Source organism: Diadema antillarum, unplaced genomic scaffold (genome assembly GCF_040938485.1).
Source record: "Diadema antillarum isolate AM-2024a unplaced genomic scaffold, OU_Dant_1.0 seq00000386_RagTag, whole genome shotgun sequence".
Classification (NCBI taxonomy): Eukaryota; Metazoa; Echinodermata; class Echinoidea; order Diadematoida; family Diadematidae; genus Diadema; species Diadema antillarum.
Genome location: NW_027271384.1, coordinates 362,460 through 385,885, shown reverse-complemented (window position 1 = coordinate 385,885; position 23,426 = coordinate 362,460). Strand labels below are relative to the sequence as shown.

Here is a 23,426-nt window from a genome sequence, read left to right as displayed (position 1 = left end):
AAAGAAGGACTAGGGGACGTGGAAAGTGATCCAAGGAGTTGAAAAAGCCCCTTTCAATACTTCTGCAACTAATTTCACTTGCAAAAGAGGCAAAGTGAGCAAAATTGAAACACACATACACAAAGAAAATTGGCATGTGTGTCACAAGATTTAAAGCACTCTCAGCAAAGTGACTGGCGGAGGCTTTACTCACCTTCTGCTGTGCAGAATTCTGAAAATGTTTCCCTGATCATCGCTCGAAGCTCTTTGTCCATCTTTGTGTTGTCGAACAAAGGCGAGAGGGATCTGGAAATAAAAATACATAAATATTTGGCAAGAGAATGGAATTAACTGTTCAAATTATTATGGTATAGCAGATTAGACTGACAGCATGACTGTGTATATAACTGCTTACCCTTTTGCTTAGCAACATTTCCGGACACGTTGTGAAATATATTAAGTGTCTAATACTATGATGACAAATATGACAAAGCAAATGTAATTCATCTTTTTTGATGCTCTCTTGTATAAGGAAAAGCTACCAAAAGTTTACAGGCGACAGTGGAAATTTACATTGTGAAACATGCATGTATCAAGATAAACTCTACGAAACTACAGTTACATAACTTTATAAGTTCTTACTCATACCAAGGCTTTGAATTTTTTCAGTTGAGAAGGAGAATTTTTTTTTTTTAACTTCTGATGACATGTTAACTGTTGTCACCTTTCCTCAATTGTTTTTATCTCAGACAACAACTAGATATATCGCTACGGCTACTGATATGCCTCCGCCATAATGCATGGTTCTCCTAATAGGTCTATAGTACAATGTCTTGACAATGTGTGATGACAGTTTCACACAATTGGCAAAATATTAAAATGACAGGTTTGACACAAATGAGCTGAATGTTCACTTTCCTAGAACTAGGTTCAATTGGATGAATGATTGAAATGTCAGAGTGCAGGTATTTGGGGAACTAATGATTTTTACTTGACTTTTGACCCTTTTATAAGTTTATGCATTGAGTAATTTTCAAGGTATTGAGAAAAAGTATAATTTCAGTATCAAATGGGAAAATAGCATTATCTAAACCTGGCCTTTGACCTTTGACCTCACAGTTCCAAAGAGAATCACTGTTAGGTTGAACATGCATAAATATGTAAGTTTCATGATGATACCTTGAGTTACTTTCGAGATATGGAGGAAAAAGTGCAATTTAGCACTTTCACTTGACCTTTTACCTTTTGACCTTTGACCTTTTGGCAAGAAACTTCCCCAAAAATATATATTGGGTAATACATGCCATACATCAAGTTTTAAAAAAAAAACCTTCAGCCTATTGCATTTTAAGGAAAGTAGTGATATTTTGAGGAGTTGACCTTGACCTTTGACCCCCTGACCTTTGACCCATGACCCCAACTTCCCTAGATAATCACTGCCCATCGGTACAAGCATATATACTAAGTTCCATGAAGATACCTTGAACCATTTGCGAGATATGGAGAAAAACATGAAATTTCAATTTTTTTTCCACAAAATAAACCTGTGACCTTTGACCTTTGACCCTGTGACCCTAAAATCCACACAAAGTATTATCCCCCAAGGATATACCCTCATACCAAGTTTGATGTAAAACCACCACACGGTTCTTGAGATATCGACAAAAACAAAACGGGACGGACGGACGTACGGAAGGACGTACGGACGGACGTACGGACGTACGGACGGACGGACGGACGGACGACCCGAAAACATAATGCCTCTGGCCACTTCGTTGCGGAGGCATAAAAACCCTCATTGCACATTATCTCCAAGTAAACTGTGAAAAAGTAACAATAGAAATTTACATTGTTAAACATGCATGTATCAAAGTTATTAACATGGTAAAACTACACTGTTACAATATTTCATCAGTTCCGTACTTATAAGGATGTGAATGTTTTTCAGGTGATATGGAAATTGTTTGAAATGATATTTCTCAGCCTCTGACATGTTAGCTGTTGCCATCTTTGCTAAATTGTTTTTTCTCAGACAACAAAAAAATCACCTTTGCCCATAATATACAAGTTAACCACGGAAAAGAGAGAGAGAATGGAAAGTGCTTGTCATTCAGCTTCTTAAAGGAACAAGAATTCTGAGAGAACTCACGGCAGCACTCTTTTCTCCAGGATGAACTTGAGGGAACCTATGACCCCCTGCTTCACCTGAGGCTCAAAGGATGGGAAGAAGTTGTAGATGATCTGTGGCAAAGAGACACAAATGATCCAGGTGTATCAGAATAGCGCCACAGCTAAAAATGTAGTAGATTCACAATTTGCACAAGTTAGCTTTCAAGTTAGAACTCATACTCTGACTAACATACTCAAATCAACAATACAAATTTTTCCAGTTCCTGTGTCGGAAAATGATTTATTGATAGATTGAGGAACTTATGAAGTTAAACCTACAAGGGAAATAATCTTAGCTGAAAGAAAATCATCCCCTGGGGCTCTGAAAGAGACAGAAATATACTTCACTCGTAACATAACATAACAATTCTTGCGGAACAAACATTTGATGCAGGGACATCACATGAAAATTGCTGGATGACTGCAACCTTTAATGTCATGGGAAAAGAAATACACCTGGAATAACAGTGAGAACATGTCATTTGCGACATGTTGGCCTCTGAAATGCAGTACTGTGAGCAAAACTTTGACCAACTTACTTGATATCAAGTACTAGTATCATTTACAGAAAGATCTAGGGTGATGTCGCCGTTGTGTGTGTCATTGTCATTATTACAATCATCATCATTTTAGTCATCATCATCATCATCATCATCATCATCATCATCATCATTGTTACTAGTGTGGCACCTGCTTATCACATACAGGTAGAATGACTTTGTTCCATCTTACCCTACACAGAAAGTCGAGGAGCGTGACAGTGATGGCCGGGTGAGTTCGTAACGAGTGATGCATGACGAGGATGGCAGGCTCTGCTCAGGAAGGAGACAATGTGCGGAAAGAAAGACACAGTGATTGGTAAAGCAACTATGCATAATGCATGATATTTATTTAATGAATCTACACGTGCTTCATGAATATTCATTTCTCTATTTGCATGCAGATTGGAGAGAAGATTAACTATAGTTCAACAGTTATCCAGCCATGTCCAGGACCAGCGCTAATCCGAATAAGCGAGACATGCTCCACCACAACCCTTTTAAGCAAATTGTGTTGGGGAGATATACATAAAGGCATTGTTGATTTTTATATTCACAAGGATGATTTTCATGACATTTGCATGTTTTATCATTCAGATAATGCAGAAGTGAGATATCGGTGGAAATACATTTTCCTCTTGGTCTTTGGCCCTTTCTAGCAACAGCAATTCACACTGAAACCAAAAGACAACTGTGTGCCAGACCATGCCAGGATAATGGAGAGATCTGGAAAAATGACGGCTGGGTAACTGAGGCTGGACTGTACTTGATCTACCTGAACCAGATCATGTGAATATACTATAATTCTGGTATACCTAGGAGTGCTCATAAAAACTGTAGTAGAACTGTTGACCTTTTATGTCTGTAGAATGTAAGGTACCTTTTCGAGCTTAGACATAACCTTTTGACTCAATATGTGGTTTTGAAAGCAAAACTTTCCCAATCACCCTGTTTTATGAACACTAGTTTTGAGGATGGCATAAGGTAAGGCATGTATCACATATAGGGTATGTAACAAAATTGCTGAAAGATCAACATTTAGGTTTCCCCAAGATATGAAACAAAGAGTAATGTCACTGATAAAGCATTGCCCCACACACTCAAATTTGCGTCAGCATTTCTTGGACAGCATGGTCTCTGACATGTTTCATTCCTATCATAGTAACACATCTTATCCAATACCATGAAAAGATTGACGTTTACTGTATACTGGTAATCACTCACTCAAATCAAAATTTATAAGCATTTCTTTTTTTGTCTGATTGTTGTTGTTGTTTTTTTTTAAGCTGTGTCAAATCACAAAGAGTAATACTGTAAAAGTGGATATTTTCGCTCGACTAATTTTTCATGCTTGGCTGGGTAAGAAGAGTTTTGCTTGTTTCTAATTCCGCCGAATCAAGACATCAACTACTGGAACATATGGCACGCAAAAATATTCGCGTGCTTATATTTTAGCGTTAGCTTCTGCTTGCGCGAAATGCGCAAAAAATTTAAACACCGCGAAAATTTTCACTTTAACAGTACGTAATAAATCTGAGAATTTGTTACCTATATCCATGATATTTCCCCTTGCTGGGTTGAAGAACAGCCAGTCATAGAACAAGGCTAACTTGGCACAGGATGCAGCCACGTTGGACTGATGGAAAGGAAAGAGAAAAGGAAATATTACACCACATGCACACAATTAAAGGGCCACTGAAAGTGAGATTGACATGGATTCATGTGTACAAGCAAAGTACAAAGGTACAGACATTCATTTGCAAAGTAATCACGTAAAGTCATCATTGACTTTCTTCTGATCATCACTCCTGTTTTTTAAAATCTAGTTTCAGTGCTAAAGGTTTCTTTGTCTAACTTTATGGTAGTGGGATTCTATTCATGAGGCAAATGTTTTGAGTGTGACCATGAATTGAGTATTATCACATTTACCTCATGAGCAGCCACTTCTTGATCCCGATTCTGCTCAGGATTCTAAAATATCATATGTCAGGCAAGTAAATGTGATTACCACGAGTACATTTCAAGTTTCTGCAGTGGCAGGAATCAAATTGCAACAAGCATGCCACAGTTGATGTCAAACATTCACTCAGCACCAAAGATAAAGATATTTTGTTCATATTTGCATAGATATTATTGTACAGTGTTAAGACCATGACAGAAGAAGTTATCAAAGATAGAGAATTCACACCCTTACATACCAAGTATCACATTCTACACTTGCACAAAATGTTCATATCCATGTAATATTGGGGGGGGGGGGGGGGGGGAGCGCCAAAATTAGCCCAGACTACTGTATACGCCATATACTTTGCGGGGTTTTAAAGGGATGGTACAGTATTGGTGGAGATGAGAATTGGGCTTTTAACTTTTTTCGAGATACCAAGAAAACACTTATGAAATAGTACAGAGCATACCATTTAAAGAGGAATTCAAAGTTTATTTGATGAAAATAGGGTTTGGAATAGCTGAAACATCCAAGAACAAAAATCGTTTTAAAAGGTGGGTCCCACACTTTATTAGAATTGCTCTGTTTTGGATATCTCAGCCATTTCAAAACCAATTTTCATCAAATAAACGTTGAATTCCTCATAGAATTACATGCTCTTTCATATTTCATAAGTCTAGGTTTCTCATTATCTCAACAAAAAATTTTAGAAACCGGAAATTGGGTCTCAACCAACACTATACAATCTCTTTAATCTTTGCAAATGCAGTAATTGTCACACAAATATATACTAATACTGAACCTGACATGACTGCAATGTGCACACTGAATATCACATTCTCCATTCATTACTGTCATCCAAAACTGCAAATTTAACCACTTGTGAAATTGTTGGGAATTCCGGACACACAAAAAATTTGACTGACTGAATATATGGCGTACACAGTATGTAGGGTTAGGGGGAAAATTAACTCACAGTGCAGGTGGTGAGCAGCCAGCCAATGACGGCCCATCGCTGAATGACATCTGAGCAGAGCACCTCATTGGACGGATGAATACAGCAGCAGATGTAGCGAATCAGGTCACAGCGCAGTGACTGGCTCTCCGGCGTTGCCAGGTACTGCATTGAGGGGGCGGAGCAAGGGTAGGTCGGAAGAAGCAATTTGTTACTTATTCAATTCCACTTCAGTCATCTTAAGAAGACGTGTAATGTGTTGAAAAAATTGATGCAACCATGAAGAGTTACTGGACGCTAATAATGCACTAAAATTTCTTCCCCTCATCTTTATTGTAAAGTGTATATAAATAAAAATAAAAATATAAATCTATATATATGCATATTTATTTACTTGTTTGTTTATCTTTTTATTTATTTATTCATTCATTTATATATTTTTCTATCTATCGTCTATTTATCTCTTTAGTAACTTATTGATCTTTTCATTTCTTTCTTTATTGAGTTAAAGGCATCTTATAGAAATATACTGGACATTTCAAACTGCCTGGTGTCTCAACACAAAAGTTGCTCAAGTAGTAACGATGTTAAAGAAACAGAGAATAAGGAGCGTTAAGCAACTTTTGTAACTTCATTTATATTGTTATTTGTACGTCTTGCTAACATGACTTACCTGTTTTTGAAACCAGTCCTGATACCTTTTTTGATTTCCAAATCGAACCTGAAGATAGAAAGGGAGAGCAGTCATGAAAAATGGCTGAGCACAATGCCATCTGAACACATGAAAATTACTTTCTACTCCAATAAATTTGGGAAATCGCATCTGATCACGTCTGTGCATTCTGCAGAACACAGAGCTATCCAAAAATATACACATAATCATTTCTTTATAGTAAAATGAAACAATCATGTGTGTACAGGTATGTGTGGTGGGGGGCCTACAAACTTCAGAAAGTCTATGACCTGCTTATCAACTGTCACATGATCAACATGAAGACAGGTCATTCCGCTGATGAGGGCTGTAGCGTTGACAGCTAAAAATTTCAGAGATAAATATTTCGTCCTGACATCCAAAACTGAACACCAATTTCAAATAAATTGTCTGTACTAAATTTTCAGTTCAGGACTGTGCCTTATCATTGCATCAAATATCATAAACATGAAGTAGTTCACATGGATTGCATACAAAGTGATGACTCTGCAATTACCTTTGAGGTCAGAAATATCATTTTCTTTTCCATGTCAGGGGTCAACCTGCAGGCAAGGAATTTGTGCGATGTCCGCTGATTCAAGAGCTGCATTATTCCTGATGAAACGATCATACAATTACAAGTGGTCACAGAGAGAAATACTTGGGTTAGTCAAAGAGTACCATTCATACGACAGGAAAAAATAAATACAGGTTTACACATCATGCCAGGCACTGATAGAAACAACCTTCCTTTGCTTATGGTACACTGTATTGACAGTTAGATTCTGTTCATCTGTTGCAGGAACTGGTAACTTGAATATCATTCAATTCCGGTCATGAAACAGTTGCTCAACTCACCTCTCACTCTCTGGAAAAAAAAAAAAATAATGATAATAATAATCACTGGAGCAATGTCTCGTTGACCGAAACAATGATGCAATATGATGGTTGTACACTTAGTCAAAAAGAAATAAAAAATGGGAAGGTATTCCACACATCAAGAAGGTACATCAGCCATTTTCTACAGAAAGGAAACTAATATAAGTAATAGTTTAATTTTATCTACTCACACACACAAAATAAAAATTTCAATGTTTACAACGACAACATATCCACATCACAGCACAAATTTCTTCCTACAGCAAGAGGTTCCTTCACTATGAACACAGATAAGTAAGAGTTAACTCACCTGTAAATTGCGGACTTAGGGTCTGCGGCCTGTACAGCATGTCTTTCCATAACTTCTCAAATTCTGGAATGCGTGCCACGCTCTGTAGAAGGCGCACCAGATCCCTGCCTATTCTACAGCACTCGTTGAACTTTGAAACAAAGGCAAAAAAGGACAACCTTTTAAAAGAAAATCAAATTTTTCCTTGGCTGCATTAAAGGTAAATTACAGCAGCCTGTGATGCCAAATGACAGACACAACTTCTGATCACAAAGTAGAGTGTTAATATACATATCAAGCCACAAAGGATTCCACTTCACATATTCTTTAGCATGCCGTGGAAAGTGAGAACAATGATGCATTGCATTTTTCCACAAATTTCTGGTAGTGATTATCCTAACACTAACACTGACTTTATATTAGTGGCATTCTGTCACACACATCGTTTTGCAAGAGCATCTTCTGTAATAGCTCTGGAAATCATAAAATTGAGAGTCAATTCCTGTACTCTTTTCCTCCTACTGAAAGGTCTTCCAATTGGTGTTTAGGACAGCAAATGGTGTAGACCTTTCAACATCCCATTTTCTCATGAAAGAATCTGTCATCAACCAAAATCTTTGGCTCATATTGGTGAGTGTTGTGCTATATTTTCTTGGTAACAAAAACATGTCACAGAGCTGGACAAGAGATGCTTCCACTGAGATATTGCTCGTCATGCACTAGCACAAAACCACGCCTACATGGACATGGAACTTGCCACTGTAATTTACAATAAACGTTGAAGCTTTTGTGTATTAAGATTTTATCACTGGGCTATTCTCAGGGAACTTTGCTCGTTTATATGTGTACAGAGTGTTTTTGTTTTGTTTTGTTTTTTTGTTTTTGTTTTTATAAATGCCGAGTCTCTAGAGATATTTGCACATCATCATTTTTGCAAAGGTTCTGTTGAGGATGAAATTTGTGACAATTTCCACACTGAAATATTCCACACTGACAGTATATTAGAAGAAAGCCATACGTAAACAAATCCATTTGGTCTGCAATTTTAGGAAAAGCATTAGGTCTGCTACCATCTGAATATTTTAAACAAGGAAAAGTAGAAATTACGCGGTGCGTAATATATGTCCCCGCTGGAAGTAGCATTTAGTAGCAAAATGTACAATATAGGTAAAAAGATCACGGTCAAAGGTCAAAGAAGTCAAAGGTCAAAATTCTGTGTAAAAGTTTTGAAGCCCTCACCTAGTGCCATCACATAAAGCAAACGGAATCGAAATCGGGTTAGAAATGGCGAAACAGTAGCATTTTGTAGCCAATGTACAATACAGGTAAAAAAATCAAGGTCAAAGGTCAAAGAAGTCAAAGGTCAAAATTCTGTGTAGAAGTTTTGAAGCCCTCACCTAGTACCATCACATAAAGCAAACGGAATCAAAATCGGGTTAGAAATGGCGAAGGAGTAGCATTTTGAAGCAAAATGTACAATATATGTCAAAGGTCAAGGTCAAAGGTCACAACTGAAATTCTGTGTAGAAGTTTCAAAGCTCCCATGTAGTGCTATCATATAAAGCAAACAGAATCAAAATCGGGTTAGAAATGGTGAAGGAGTAGCATTTTGTAGCCAATGTACAATATAGGTAAAAAATCAAGGTCAATGGTCAAAGAAGTCAAAGGTCAAAATTCTGTGTACAATTTATGAAGCCCTCACCTAGTGCCATCACATAAAGCAAACGGAATTGAAATCGGGTTACAAATGGCGAAGGAGTAGCATTTTGTAGCAAAATGTACAATATAGGTCAAAAATCAAGGTCAAAGGTCAAAGAAGTCAAAGGTCAAAATTCTGTGTAGAAGTTTTGAAGCCCTCACCTAGTGCCATCACATAAAGCAAACGGAATCAAAATCGGGTTAGAAATGGCGAAGGAGTAGCATTTTGAAGCAAAATGTACAATATAGGTCAAAGGTCAAGGTCAAAGGTCACAACTGAAATTCTGTATACAAGTTTCAAAGCTCCCATGTAGTGCTATCATATAAAGCAAACAGAATCAAAATCGGGTTAGAAATGGCGAAGGAGTAGCATTTTGAACATTTTGATCACACACAGACACACAGACGGACGGATGGACAGACGGACAGACGGACAGACGGACACACAGACACACACACGTACGGAGCCCGTTTCATAGTCCCCTGCTCGAACTTGTTCGGCGGGGACAACAATACAGAAGTTGACAGTGCAGTTGGCAACTTGTAAATAGAAGACTTTTTTATTTTGTTTAGGGGGGGGGAGGGTGTTTAATTTCCGACATGATCTGAATGAAAGGGATGTAATGCTGCATCTTCAATCACCTTTGACCTCAGTAACTGAATGCAGAAATCCACTTCTCGCTCCCTGAGGTGGGTCCACATCTTGCTGCTGTGGTCTTCAATTATTCTGAGATACGTGTAGAGCACCATTGCAAGGAGGGTAGGGTGTTTGTCTAACCATGTCCTGGGAAAACAAACAAAAAATCATATCTCATTTTGGGACAACACATAGCAATTTTACGTCACTTTGATTTTGTTTTGTATTGCCTTCCTAAAAACATAATGAATGAATAACCTAACTTCTGCAAAAACAGAATTCATTGCAATCCTCTGACAATGAACAGCTGTTGGAAGTGCAAAATCTATTCTTTTTTTAAAGAAAATGTGCTTCCTTAACTATACCTTACAGCTAGATTGTCATAATTTTGATTTCTTTTAGGGAGGGAAGGGGTGGGTTATTTACTTTCTATTTTCAAGCTTGCTATCAAATACAGTTTAAAAAAGGAAGAAAGACAAGGGAAGCATCTAAACACAGAGAGGCTGGTGACAAAGATATTACAGTCTACTGCATTGTAAAACTGTGGCAGTATTTTTTGTTTGTTTTACTTTATTATTACTTTTATTTGGAGGGGAAAAGGGATCAGTCATTAGGAGTTGTATGCTTGATGACAATTTACAGTAAATTCTATTCAAGTACAATTCCAGTATGTGAAGAGTGGATGGTATTTGCTGGTACTGCAATATTGTGTGAGGAGAAACATGTCATCTTTCACTTTCACCAAATCAGAAAATTGATATAAAGTTTCTGCAGCTCCAGGCTAATACAAAAATGAAACAAGTTAACAATGTGACACAACTACATTAATTGCAGTCGCTTGAAATAAATAAATGCTTGCATTGAAAACTGAGAGGAATATCCCACTACACTTCAACTGAATCATATAAACTATTTGTAGTTTGCAGTGGAGCAACATAGCTTACACACAAATCACGCTTTCGATCAGACACAGGATTGAACTGATCCTCTACTATAGATAAAATTTGTCAAAATCCAGTCACATTTAAGTACAGCTGCTCGTAAAAACATGTTGCATCGCACGTTGTCAGGGCAAATCTGCATGTCACCTACTTTCACATTCATGACTAATTATTGCATTTTTACAAGCTCAACCAGGACTTGTGACATCCTAAAACTGCCTTTTTATCAATTGCTCTCTGTGATACTTGATGCTTTCCTGTTCATAACAGCAATTTAAACACCATCTCAAATCTACCAACCAAGTCAGCTCGGTCAGTTTAGTGCCTTTTTCTGGGAGAACGGGTTTAAAGACAAGATACATCAACTCAAAACATTAGCACAGAAACTAGTTTATTGGTGTAAATTTGAGCAGCACCGTACCTGTTTTCTGTGAAGAGGTCAAGCATTGATTCTGCAAGCCAGACATTCTTTGGTGAGATATCACCACCTGGTTGGAAAGAAACATACACAAAAGTGCATCAGTGCTGGAATCACTGTAGTCAATGGAGTTGTACTTGAATTTGAGCATAGGTGTGCAGTTAGGAATGCGAATAAAATGGCACTAATCACACATAAACATGTTAGAATTAATGTTTCATGTGTAAGTTGCACTTAAGATTCTGTGCCTTGAACATTTTTGGGAAATTCTTAAATAAACTATACCAACATATACACAACAATATCATAATTCACAGCAGAAAATTCTTTGAATCCAACAACAAATGGGTTTTCAAGGTTACAGAAATATCTCCAGAGATATGAATACTATGATTGATAAGGCAATTTATGATTTAAATCTCATTTCCATTCAAGCTATCAAAGTTTCAGGAACACAAAGAGCCACTTGCCAAGGTTTTATTCTCAAAATGCAGTTCACGATTATTGTCATCTACACCAATCGCAAATTGCTAGCATTGATGAGGACAATTTGTAGTTACTTGGAAATGGGTGATAAATCGCTTAGATGTAGTAACAAATACATTTTCAACATTTTTTTTTCCACAGTATGCTTGACAATGTTAAGCCTTCCACTGCTCCTAGCTAACCACTAGTCAATGTTAACGTCTGCATGGCGGACGATATCAGCTAAGTTTACGGCACCAAAGTCAGTCTCTGGTGCATTTGCATTGAGCACAAGCCTTGCCGTATGCTCTCACGCAGTATGAACGCTTCACACACCCGACATGAACCAATGGCAGAACTGGGGCAAGTTCAGACTGGACACACCAAGGAGTAAGGGGCATTTACATAACAATGCTGTGGGAAGAGCTTGCATGCACAGGATATGTCTGGGTTGGTTTTCTTTTCACCTGTTAATAAAATGGTATATTCAATGCAATCAATCGGCTCGAGCAATATATAGGTGCAGTCTCCTCTTTTGATACTTACAGAGTTCTAAAGGTAATTCTAGTATCTCTTTCATGTTGTAAATATTTTTTTAAGAAGACACTTGGGCAGTTTGCCACATACTTCTAGGATAATTTCCTTCCACAGCTATTTGGGAACCTTACATAGTTGGGTCATGAGATTATCAGTTGCAATCTGCCAAATTGGAACAAGCAGAATGTTCTACCCACAATGTCTCTCTGGATAAAATTTAAAACTGGGCATTTGGCGATAATGAAGTAATCATAACAGGGTCCTCTGGAAATGTATTGCTATTTACTGAAGAGGCTACTTTGAGTTAATGGGATTATATTTCATCACATAAGAAAATTATCTAAAATTGTTTTCTGGACCACACACGAGCCAACACATAATTATGCGTTACATTATTCTCACTTTTCTGGGCCATACACAAGTTTCGCTTGAACACCTAATTCCTGTTACACAATCTGTGTTATTACCAATAATGTATCGACGATAGTTACCTGCTATTTGCCGTATGAGAGATGAGATAACTTGATCTGCGTTGACCACCGAGTTCTTGACTAGCTCCCGTGCTAACCACACAACCTACAGGACAAAATATATAAAAAACATGGCATAGTGAGAATGTGGACAAATGCACCACAATGCTTTATCATTTTCGATGTATTCCAGTTCAGATAATTTTTTTCTTTTTTCAGCGGCACTACCACTGACATCCCACTAACAGCAGTTTATGCAGTGCGCTCAATAAAAAAACAAGACACCCGCGGGTCTAGTGCTCACCTGAGTATCGCAAGTTCACCTTTCACGCTGTCACTAATCTCAATTATTTACAGCTCTACCAAAATTTGACCAGGCATTCTCAAGTAGAAGATGAAAATGTACAATAAGGGCCCCCTTTTTTTAAGATTCCTAAATTTTGGGAGATTGAGGGCCCCCCTGGGGCCCCCGGGGTGGGGCATGGTGCCCATTTTAATAAACTGAGATCCTAACCCCCCTAGGGATGCTACCTGCCAAGTTTGGTGAAAATCCATCATGAGGTTTTCAAGAAGAAGATGAAAATGTACAATTTAGGCCCCCATTTGGACCTCCCCACCCCTCCCCCCACCCCGAAGAGGGGCACCCCTGGATCTGCTATGAACAAACTTGAAACTACAGTAATTAATGTACTAACTCATAGTATTATCTTAGCTCTATCACTTCTGATTCTAGAGAAGATTCCTTAATTTTGGGAGGTTTGGGAAGTTTGGTGAAAATCGGTCATGGGATTCTCAAGAAGAAGATGAAAAGGTACAATTTAGGCCCCATGAGGACACCTCCCCACTACCCTCGCTGGGTCCCAAGGGGGGGGGGGGGGGCACCCCTGATTCCGCCATGAACAAACTTGAAACTACAGTCATCAATGTAATAACTCATAGTATTATCTTAGCTCTATCACTTCTGGTTCTAGAGAAGATGATTTTTAAAGATTCCTTCATTTTGGGGAGTTTGGGCCCAGTGGGGCCCCCTGGGTGGGGCAGGATGCCCTTTTAAAAAATTGAGATCCTAACCCCCTTGGGATACTACCTGCCAAGTTTGGTGAAACTGGGTCATGGGATTCTCAAGAAGAAGATAAAAATGTACAATTTAGGCTCCATTAGGACTTCTCCCCATCCCCCTCCCCTGGGTCCCAAGGGGGGCACCCCTGATTCTGCCGTGATCAAACTTGTAACTACAGTCATCAATGTACTAACTCATAGTATTAACTTAGCTCTATCACTTCTGGTTCTAGAGAAGAAGATTTTTAAAGATTTCTTAATTTGGGGGGGGGGTTGGGCCCCCTGGGGCCCCCTGGGTGGGGCATGGTGCCCATTTTAATAAACTGAGATCTTAACACCCTAGGGATGCCACCTGCCAAGTTTGGTGAAAATCGGTCTTGCGGTTTTCAAGAAGAAGATGAAAATGTAAAAAGTTTACGGACGACGGACGAAGAACGATCGCAATAGCTCACTTGAGCCTGCGGCTCAGGTGAGCTAAAAAAGGAGAGAAAATGAAACAGCAAATCTTCCTGGAATTGCTTTGTTGTATGATGTCACACAAATGATAGAGGCAAACAATATGGGATTCTGATTAGAATGAATCAAAAACAGTTGAAATTCATCTCACCCGGCCAAGTGTGAAAGTGTTATATTGAATAGAGAAATACAGCACTTTACCTGTGTTCTGATATTTTCTTGGAGCTTTGTGTATTTCTCGATAACAAGTTGATTCAATCTTGACCACACTAGTCCGAATCCATCTCTTGTGATGAGGGTCAAATCCCGGTAAGCCTGTAGATGTACAGCAGTAAGAAAACGAAGTTCAAAAAGAGACCCAGGGGTCTCGCACTCACATGAGTATCGCAAGTTCACTTTCCACTCATTCTTGCAAAGTTCTTTCAAGCGATAGTACCTGCCAAGTTTGGTGAGGACTTGAACATGCATTGTAAAGAAGATAAAAATGTACAAGTTAGGCCCCCTGGGCTCAAAGGGGGGGGGGCACCTCTAGATCTGCCACGAACAAACTTGAACTACAGTCATCAAAGTACTATACTCATAGTACTTAGCTCTATCACTTTGTGTGTTGTTGTTTTTTTTTCTTCAGATTTTTAAAGATTTCTCAATTTGGGGGTATGCGCTTCCCCCCCCCCCCCACCCGTCCCAAAAGGGGAGCATGGCACCCATTTGAAAAAAATGAGATCCAATTTCCCCTAGGTGCCCCCATTTAGACCACTCCCACAGGCTCCAAGGGGGACATCCCTAAATCCGCCATGAACAAACTTGAAACTGCAGTCATCAAAGTACGAACTCATAGTATCAACTTAGCTCCACCCCTTCTAGTTCCAGAGACGAAGATTTTTAAAGATTCCTTAATTTGGGGGATTTGGGCCCCCTGGAGCCCCCAGGGTCAAAGGAGAGCATGGTGCCCATTTGAACAAAATGAGATCCTAATCCCAAGGGATGCTACCTGCCAAGTTTGGTGAAAATCCATCATGGGGTTTTCAAGAAAAAGATGAAGAAGTACAATCTAGGCCTGCATTAGGACCCCTCAGCTCCCCTTTATTTTTTCTGTCTGGGAAAGAGAGCTGACATGACAGGCATAACATGAGTTAACCATTTACCCCCATAATTGGACAAGCATATTGATATATTGGCATAGATATTTTCATGCATTCACCTATCCCTTGGAAACATACTGGTATGTCACATGTACCTGGACAAGCATATTGACATACATATACATATATTTTATATGTTCACCTATCCCTGTGGAACATACTGGTATGTCACATATATCTGGTAATCAGATATATTCATACAGAAATATTTACTGAAATGGAAGCAAAGCAATTTCTGTCTTGGTGGATTTCTGCTGTCGTTTTATTGTTTTTTTCCACTGTCTTGTAACACAGTGAAGCAGTACTCACCCTTGGGGCAGCTGCTGCATCCGTCAGGATTGTGTACATGAGGCCGAGAGTTATCTCTTCATGTTGCTGTAACCCTTTGCTCACCTGTTCAGAGGATATGAAATGTGTATCAGCTATTCACTGATAAGAAATTCTCCAAAGCACTGTAGCTAAATTTCCACTCACTCCTACTCCTTCATGAAAAGTGTCTTGACTCCTTTAAGGTTTGAATATATGTGACAGTGCACCTCAAAACAAACAAAAAGTCGCCAGACATGAATTTTTTGTTAAGTCCATATTCTGAAAGAGCAGACTTTAAGCTTTAAAATGATGTATAACTCAAATCAAATGGACTCTCCTAACCTATCTAAATATTGGAAAGAAAGCACAAACTCAGGAAAAGTGTGAACTGAGAAAAGAGGCTCTGAAGTACAGTGTCTATTCAAGCGCTTAATCTTTACCAAGCCGTGCTGGCTGTGCGATGAATGGGACAAAAAACAGGAAGTAAACCACCAGAGTAACAACAATGAAGGAATTATCAGATTAAACTGAAATTGAGCATGCCTCATTAACACATTCTGTCCATAATCAATGTCAACTTTCAAAGCAGTAGCACTATCCTTTCAAAAGTTATTAGATTTGAAAGTGAAGAGTGTGGACAAGGTTTTTCAGAAATGAAAAAAAGGATTCTAAAGACACACATAACCACACTATTCTACCAAAAATGTTCGAGATAAACTGCTAAACAAACACACTTTCCTGCCCGTTTTATGATACCAAATTTTAGCATAATGTAAAAGAAGACCCGCTCTTTCAGAAAATATAAAAAAGTCAAGTTCGGCTGGGTTGACCCATTTCACTTATTTTCAGTCCTCACGCAAAATCAGTGTGTGCGACTTTATGTTCGTTTTGAGGTGCACGGTCACATATTATGTTAATCCATTGGACTAATTTTGTTTTTCTTCAATATACAATTATGTAATTTATTTCATTAGTAACACAATATCAGTGACACAATATGAAGAATGCATTTTTTTTTTTTGCAGGTGGCTTCTCAATTGATATTTTCAACACCTTTGTTTTGTTTTGTTTTTTGTAATCACTCCTTAAAAAGGTAAATTCTATTGATTTTAAGCCAATTTCATAGTCTTTGCCTAGTCAGCTGCAAAGAGTATCAGAAAAACAGTGAGTTCAGTACAGCAAATGCAGAAACCTCACACAATAGCAATCCTTGACTTCAAAATATCAATGTATGAACACTAAACAAACCCACTTGTCTGGTTGTCTGGGACTGTAAATAGGATGAAGGGGCAATGTATCATTTGTAAAAGCAAGAACAACAAGGCAAACACAAAATATAAAAGAGACTTGCTTCATTGTACCAAAGCACTTAAAAGTGCTACGAGATATTACAACAGTATCTAAATGTATACTGACATACAGTATTATTGTCAGCAATAACAGATACATCACTTCAGGTGGTGTAAAAGAAAAAGAAAATGTCTGTGGTACATGATTCCAGAGCATGTGTTTCTCTTACAATATCATTGTCTAAATCTTCAATTTTCTTCCTTGCTCTCCCTTTCCCGTCTCTCTATCTCTCCAGCTATTTCTGCTTCACTTTACATACTCTTGTTACCTGTCCCTCCTTCTTCATTTCAACTTTTCTCTCTCCCTCTCCCCCCCCCCCCCACCCACCCCTCCATTCCCCCTCCATGTCATTTTCCTTATCATTGTCAATCCTGAAGTTATGAATATTAAGTATTCTCACTGAAGGGTACTGAATGAACGATTCACTTGCCAAACAAGCAATAAACATGAGAAAACTATTTTTTTTTTTTTCAGAATGATGGACAGGAAGTGTTTTACTTGGTTTCAAAACTGTCCAATGTATGTGGCTATTTCTGGGAAAGGAGTCTCTTTGCCTGATTGACTTAGGTGGGTCGTTTGTTTGTTTGTTTGTTTGTTTGTTTGTTTGTTTGTTTGTTTTTTGTTAAACTCAAACTGGGCATGAACTCACCACTGCTGTCAGAGCATCGTGGGACTCTTTCTCCATCATCCCTGCTGTGACCTTGGTAAGATGCTCATGACCCCGTTCCATTCTCTGCAATGAAACATTGAAAAATTCGAATAAAAGATTAAAGAGGACGGAAACCATTATGTGGCTTGAGTGAATGCAACAATACGAACAGAGCAAATCAAAAAAGTTTGAGAAAAATTGGACAATCCATCCAAAAACTATGATTTTCCAACTTTGGTAGTGCTGTTGCTAGATAAGACTAGTTACCCCAGTTTGTGATATCACAGTAGAACACTTAATATGAAGAAAATATTCAAAGAATTCCACAAACTTCAATTTTTCATGCAGAAAAATTCACAGTCTTTCTACTTTTTATTGACATGCTAGGGGTCATATAATTTCCCCTGGCTTCTGAAAGAAGTAAGCCAAACTATGCTCTTTCATGATGCTCGAAAGATATTGAATTCTCTTCATCGCTGTTCTGCAACTTTTATGTGACATCCTAAAATGTTGCAGTCTTGTTATCCAGAAGTGGCAGCATATGGATTTTTCAAATATCTAAAAATTCATAACTTGGTTATTATATAAGTAGATCTATAGCCATACACTGTCATCTAATTATTGCTTCATTTCAGAGACAAAGCAGATTAGGAAACGATCAAATGAAACGAGCAAAACTCCTTTTGCACCCTGTAAAAATAGTAGTTGATGTAACTGTGGGCTTTGATTCCATAACTCACAGGCTAAACAATCAAATAGCAATTTGTCGCAAGAGGCAGCATTTATAGTTATACAAATTCTGCTGTAAAACAATTAACATAAGAAACAATTAAGCCTAGAGCATGCAGCACAACCCTCTTATACTGTAGGAGTGGCAATTTTTGTGGTAGGACCTATGGGTATTTCATGCATTTTATGCAACATAAAACTAGCACCAAAATTAAAGTGCAAAAATTTTTTGCTTGGATGTACTACTATTTTGAGATATCCTTGATTCTGTGGAATTACAAGGACATGAAAATCATCTTACTCAGCTGAGTGCAAAAAAAAAAAAAAAAAAACAAAAAAAAAAAAACTCAGGTTCCCCAAAAATTATAAGAAATAATTTTTACAATGCTGACTCCAGTTACCAGTGCAGTGGTACTTAGTTTAGCAAAAATATGGAGTGAGATTTAAATTCACCAAAAAAAAAAAAAAAATCATCAGTTTATTTACAGTTAGCATAATCATATCTAACATCTTGTACACCCTATCACCAAAGTGAATATTAATGGAAATGACGTGCACAAATGTGATGAGGTGATTTAACTGATTTCTAACGTTAGATGTAACGTTAGACAGTTTCTAACTGTTCTTACTGAGCAGCGTCAATAAATCTTCCAATTGTATTAAAATGATTCACACAATCCAATCAAAAAACATCTCTCAACTAGCTAGCTAGATGCTACTTAGAACCATTCTGTATGGTACAATTATATTAGTAGACAGTTGAAATATCTATGTGATACAGGCCAGATTGGCACTAAAATACAGTTAGTGGATACCTTGTGTGTGCTAAGTTGTGAGTAGATGTCTGGATCTTGTTTTGTTGTTAATTGGGACCAAGTTCAGAAACTGTCAAGATTTCAGACCCTCATTTTATAGACTAGCATTATGAGTCTAACAGGGATGTTCTTCAATAACACAAATAAAATGAAATATTCTACAAAAGCATGAGATTCATCAACTACCATTACGCTCCAGCATCTGTGTGTATCTGATGCGAATCAGATTATAGATGGATAGTTTGGAATAGCTTTTTAAACTCCCGAGACATTTCATTTAAAGAGTGAGTCTTCGATCGAGACTATCCTTTATACACCATGCACTGCACACACACGACATTCGGTCTAGTCTTTACTTTCTACGCCACGATCATGCGTGTTTTTTGTACGCGATTGAGTTACGTGCGTAGTGACTTGGCTTTGCACAGCCACATCGCTACCCGTACCGAATGTGTAAAGGAATATGGAACCACTACGCTCTTTAGCGCCTGTCTGTACAGCCATTACTAAGAAAAAGTAGCACGATTTTCTTTCAGTAATTCACGCTCATAATAAACTGATGAATCACATACCTCCTCAAGTTCATCTCGTATGTCTAATTTTGTTGCTACGAAAAGGCAGGAATGCTTCTTTTCCTCCATTTTGGAGGTCATTTTGGCGTCGGCGTACGCTGGATTGATGAAGAGCACTCATTCACTGTTCGACAATATGCATCGATAGCGAAGAAAATTACCCTGGGTGCATATCGATTCACATGTTAGACGGTCGACGGTCGTCATCAGTCGGTCGTTGTCGTATTGAAGTGCGCCCTCAAACTAAAACATGCAGTGCGTTTTTATTTATCTTTTTTCCAAGGAGATTCTAAACAACAGCAGTACATTTTAGTTTACACCATTGAGAGACAGTACAATTAGCTCCATGTTTACACTGACTTGAAATTATTATAAAATTGGCTGTGTCATGTATTATGGATCATTGTTTGTTTTTCTTTGCATTGTTGTAGTGTACAGATATCATATGTCTATTCTAATGTTGTAATCATATCATATGTTGGAAATGAAATAAACAAACAGAAAAACGAAAACAGAAACGACTCCCTGGAAATTTCTGTGTCTTCGAAAACATTTCAAAATATTAAAAGAAGTACTTTTCAGAGGCTGAATTGGAATGAGGATCTCTCTTTTTTCCACAAAAAATTCTGTATGATGAGAAATAAATTAATCTTCGCACAGGAGATTCTTGATATTCGAGGGGGGGGGGGGATCAAGGGGGAAGGGGACCTACTCAACTCCATGCACTATAAACATCCCCCCCCCCCCAAAAAAAAAAGCAAACCAGTGGCCTCTGCAAGAGTGAATTGCTTTATCATCTCACCTTGTTTGGGTTTATTCCAAAAGGAAGTATAGGCCTACAGGCAGGTGTGGTATTCACACGTCGTACCACAGAACATAATCTAGAAATGTACATTTCTGGGTTTTCTCTTATGTGAAGAATACATGGCGGGAAACAAAAAAAAAAAACTTGTCAAAAAAAAAATGCATACCTTTGAACTAGGAATGTGATATCATGTGGATTGTTTGAGAGGACGAAAAAGATGTTCAAAGGGCAGGTTAAGGTTCTTTGAATTCTTGCTGGCTGTAACAGGCTGATGATAGCCGTCACTAATTTGCAAGCGTCAGTTCCAAGACACTCTGAGTCAGTGTTAATTATTCTTCAACCTCATTGCTAAAAGAAAGTGTTAGCACTACATCGTTTATGATTCTGAGGTAGCACTTTCCAAGCAGAAAACACAAAATGAAGTCAACTTTGACACAGCCATATACTTACGTCCATGTAGTTGGATTTAACACCTCATAACTCAAGTCTCTCACCTTATTTGGGTTTCCATACAACTCATGTCTTATGTTCATCTTAATGCAGTTATGCTTTTGTTTTCTCATTGCTTTTAATTCAATCAAATAAAACAATAATATTTTGATGTGGATAAAAGGGATAATCTTGTACATAACACACACACACACACACACACACACACATACATACAGTATATCAAATGAGAGAAGTATGGTAGTATATGTATGTGTATCTCTCTATCCCTCTCTATTATATTACACATAATTATATATACACTTGTACATATAAATACATGTATATAGATAGATAGATAGATAGATAGATAGATAGATAGATAGATAGATAGATAAGATAGGTAGGTAGATAGATAGATAGATAAGATAGGTAGGTAGATAGATAGATAGATAGATAGATAGATAGATAGACAGATAGATAGATATAAAGTCCTATGCTAGCATATGTTTGTCATTTTTTCCAAATGCCATATCATAGTTAGGTGACAGACATTTTGGAGAAAATTGGAAGGATTCATGTGAATCATTGAAAAGAAGAGGTAAATGAATTGTATATGATGAGAATTCAGGCAAAACACACTATGAACCTCATACAACTGAATGCAACACGAGACATACATCATCTTACTCAAAACAATTTCCAAATACTGAAATATATTATTACATACAATCTTGACAACTTTGTCTTAATATCTCTATTTCAACACTTGTTTATTCAGCATCAAAGGTATATGTTCTCATATGAATAGACCCTTTATGACTTTGAGAAGTTCCATAATAAAATTTCCCTGTCAGTCCTGTATTGTTTGGAGGATATGCAATTATCTTTTTTTTCGGGGGGGGGGGGGGGGTGAAGAAAATAATGAGTTACATTTTCCTGCATTTACAATAATCACTCCCATCTTGGTCAAAATCAAAGAAATACAATAAGTGGAATGTACTAACACACCGCATGTGAATGCAGTTTGCACTAATTAACCTACTGAAGAGTAGTCCCAATTATTCGTGAGCAGGTGTCTATTTATGTAATTTGTATGAACAGTGCTTGCCAGCACATCAACTAGACATTCAACACAGACATACTAAAGCCTTTTGACATGCACTCATCAGAGTAAAATCGCATGAATGAACAGAAAGCCAGAAACAAAACAACATAAAAGAAGCGAAGGAAAGGAAGCCGTCAGAAAGAGTTCGTAAGAACACTTTCATTATTCTAGCATTAATCAACCTAACGGCTGGCAGCAAGGCTAATTTTATTTACCTTGACAGCCAATCACAGCTCGCCATTTCGCCTGTATGGTTTCCTTCGCTTCCTAAATATATTGTTTCATTTCTGGCTTTCTGTTCATTCATGCGATTTTACTCTGATGAGTGCATGTCGAAAAGCTTTAGTATGTCTGTGTTGAATGCTATTTTCTGATTTTGCAGTACCAAGCACTTATTCATCCACTAGATAGTAAGCCTGGTAATATGTATTTAGCAATATTAACAGAAAAGATTGTTACTGCTTTAAATACAAAACAATGAAACAAATGCTTCCCTATGTATAAAATGACAGCTCATTCTTACAACCTGGTCTATGCAGGTTCATTCCTTACTTAAACATGGATTCCATTGTTATGTCAGGCAAGGTTATGCATCATGTCGCTTTGACGAGCAAAGTCCCTATCTAACTGAGAGAAACGAAGGGTATGAAAACACTGGTATAACATGCACTTGACAACTTTTAAAAGACAAGAAGATACAACTGTTCTTTGATTGTGTAAAGATGAAACCTTTCGACAAAAAAAGGTGATATGAAACACCGATATATCAAAGTCTGATTGAAGTAGATATACAGTAGAAAAATCACAAAACACTGAAATGAAAAAAGAAAAGAAAAAGAGTATACCGTCTCCTCTTCTCCTTTGGTCACAACTCTGCTGTGACCACGATGTTCGAAATAGAAAGGAACAAACGATAACAAACTTTCCCCATTTTCTTTCACCAATGTGTACGTAATCACACACCACAACTTAACCTAAAATTCACCTTGTGTGGCTGATTTGTAAAAGTTGATATTATTCGTAATAGTTGTAACACTTAAGAGTCCATTTTTTTTTTTTTTTTACTGGAGACTTTATACATTTGCTGGTGTTGCTGTTGTTGTTTGGGGCATGAGGTCACAGTTCAACATATCACCTTTTACACCAAAGTGTAACTGCGGATTTCTTTTCACTTGAACAAGCAGGTTAAATGTAATAGCCTGAACTTACAGAAAGAATTTATATCATTTGCACTACAGCTTCCAAGGGAAAACCATATCCACCTAAGTGACATAGTTGTTGTTGTTAAAGTTGCTGTTGTCTTTTTCCATTATTGCTAAATGCCATTTGCAGCGCCACAGAAGGCTTGCAAATACACAATAATTATTCCAATTCTTTGAATAAAAAGGTCT

The 23,426-nt window shown here is 37.7% G+C and overlaps 1 protein-coding gene across 1 annotated transcript in view; it reads right to left on the bottom strand.

The window, feature by feature from the left end:
* Positions 1 to 19,806, bottom strand: part of LOC139731870 (integrator complex subunit 3-like) — a 38,933-nt gene extending 19,127 nt beyond the window's left edge. The window contains exons 1-15 of the mRNA XM_071642745.1: positions 19,694 to 19,806; positions 17,578 to 17,661; positions 15,579 to 15,662; positions 14,329 to 14,442; positions 12,634 to 12,718; positions 11,144 to 11,210; positions 9,787 to 9,928; positions 7,468 to 7,597; positions 6,796 to 6,893; positions 6,261 to 6,308; positions 5,609 to 5,752; positions 4,236 to 4,323; positions 2,881 to 2,960; positions 2,129 to 2,220; positions 194 to 285 (exon numbers count right to left, since the gene is read on the bottom strand). Of these exons, the coding sequence (XP_071498846.1) occupies positions 194 to 285; positions 2,129 to 2,220; positions 2,881 to 2,960; positions 4,236 to 4,323; positions 5,609 to 5,752; positions 6,261 to 6,308; positions 6,796 to 6,893; positions 7,468 to 7,597; positions 9,787 to 9,928; positions 11,144 to 11,210; positions 12,634 to 12,718; positions 14,329 to 14,442; positions 15,579 to 15,662; positions 17,578 to 17,661; positions 19,694 to 19,774 (1,429 nt within the window). The 5' untranslated portion in view covers positions 19,775 to 19,806. The remainder of the gene's footprint in view (positions 1 to 193; positions 286 to 2,128; positions 2,221 to 2,880; positions 2,961 to 4,235; positions 4,324 to 5,608; positions 5,753 to 6,260; positions 6,309 to 6,795; positions 6,894 to 7,467; positions 7,598 to 9,786; positions 9,929 to 11,143; positions 11,211 to 12,633; positions 12,719 to 14,328; positions 14,443 to 15,578; positions 15,663 to 17,577; positions 17,662 to 19,693) is intronic.
* Between the last annotated feature and the right edge of the window lie 3,620 nt (positions 19,807 to 23,426).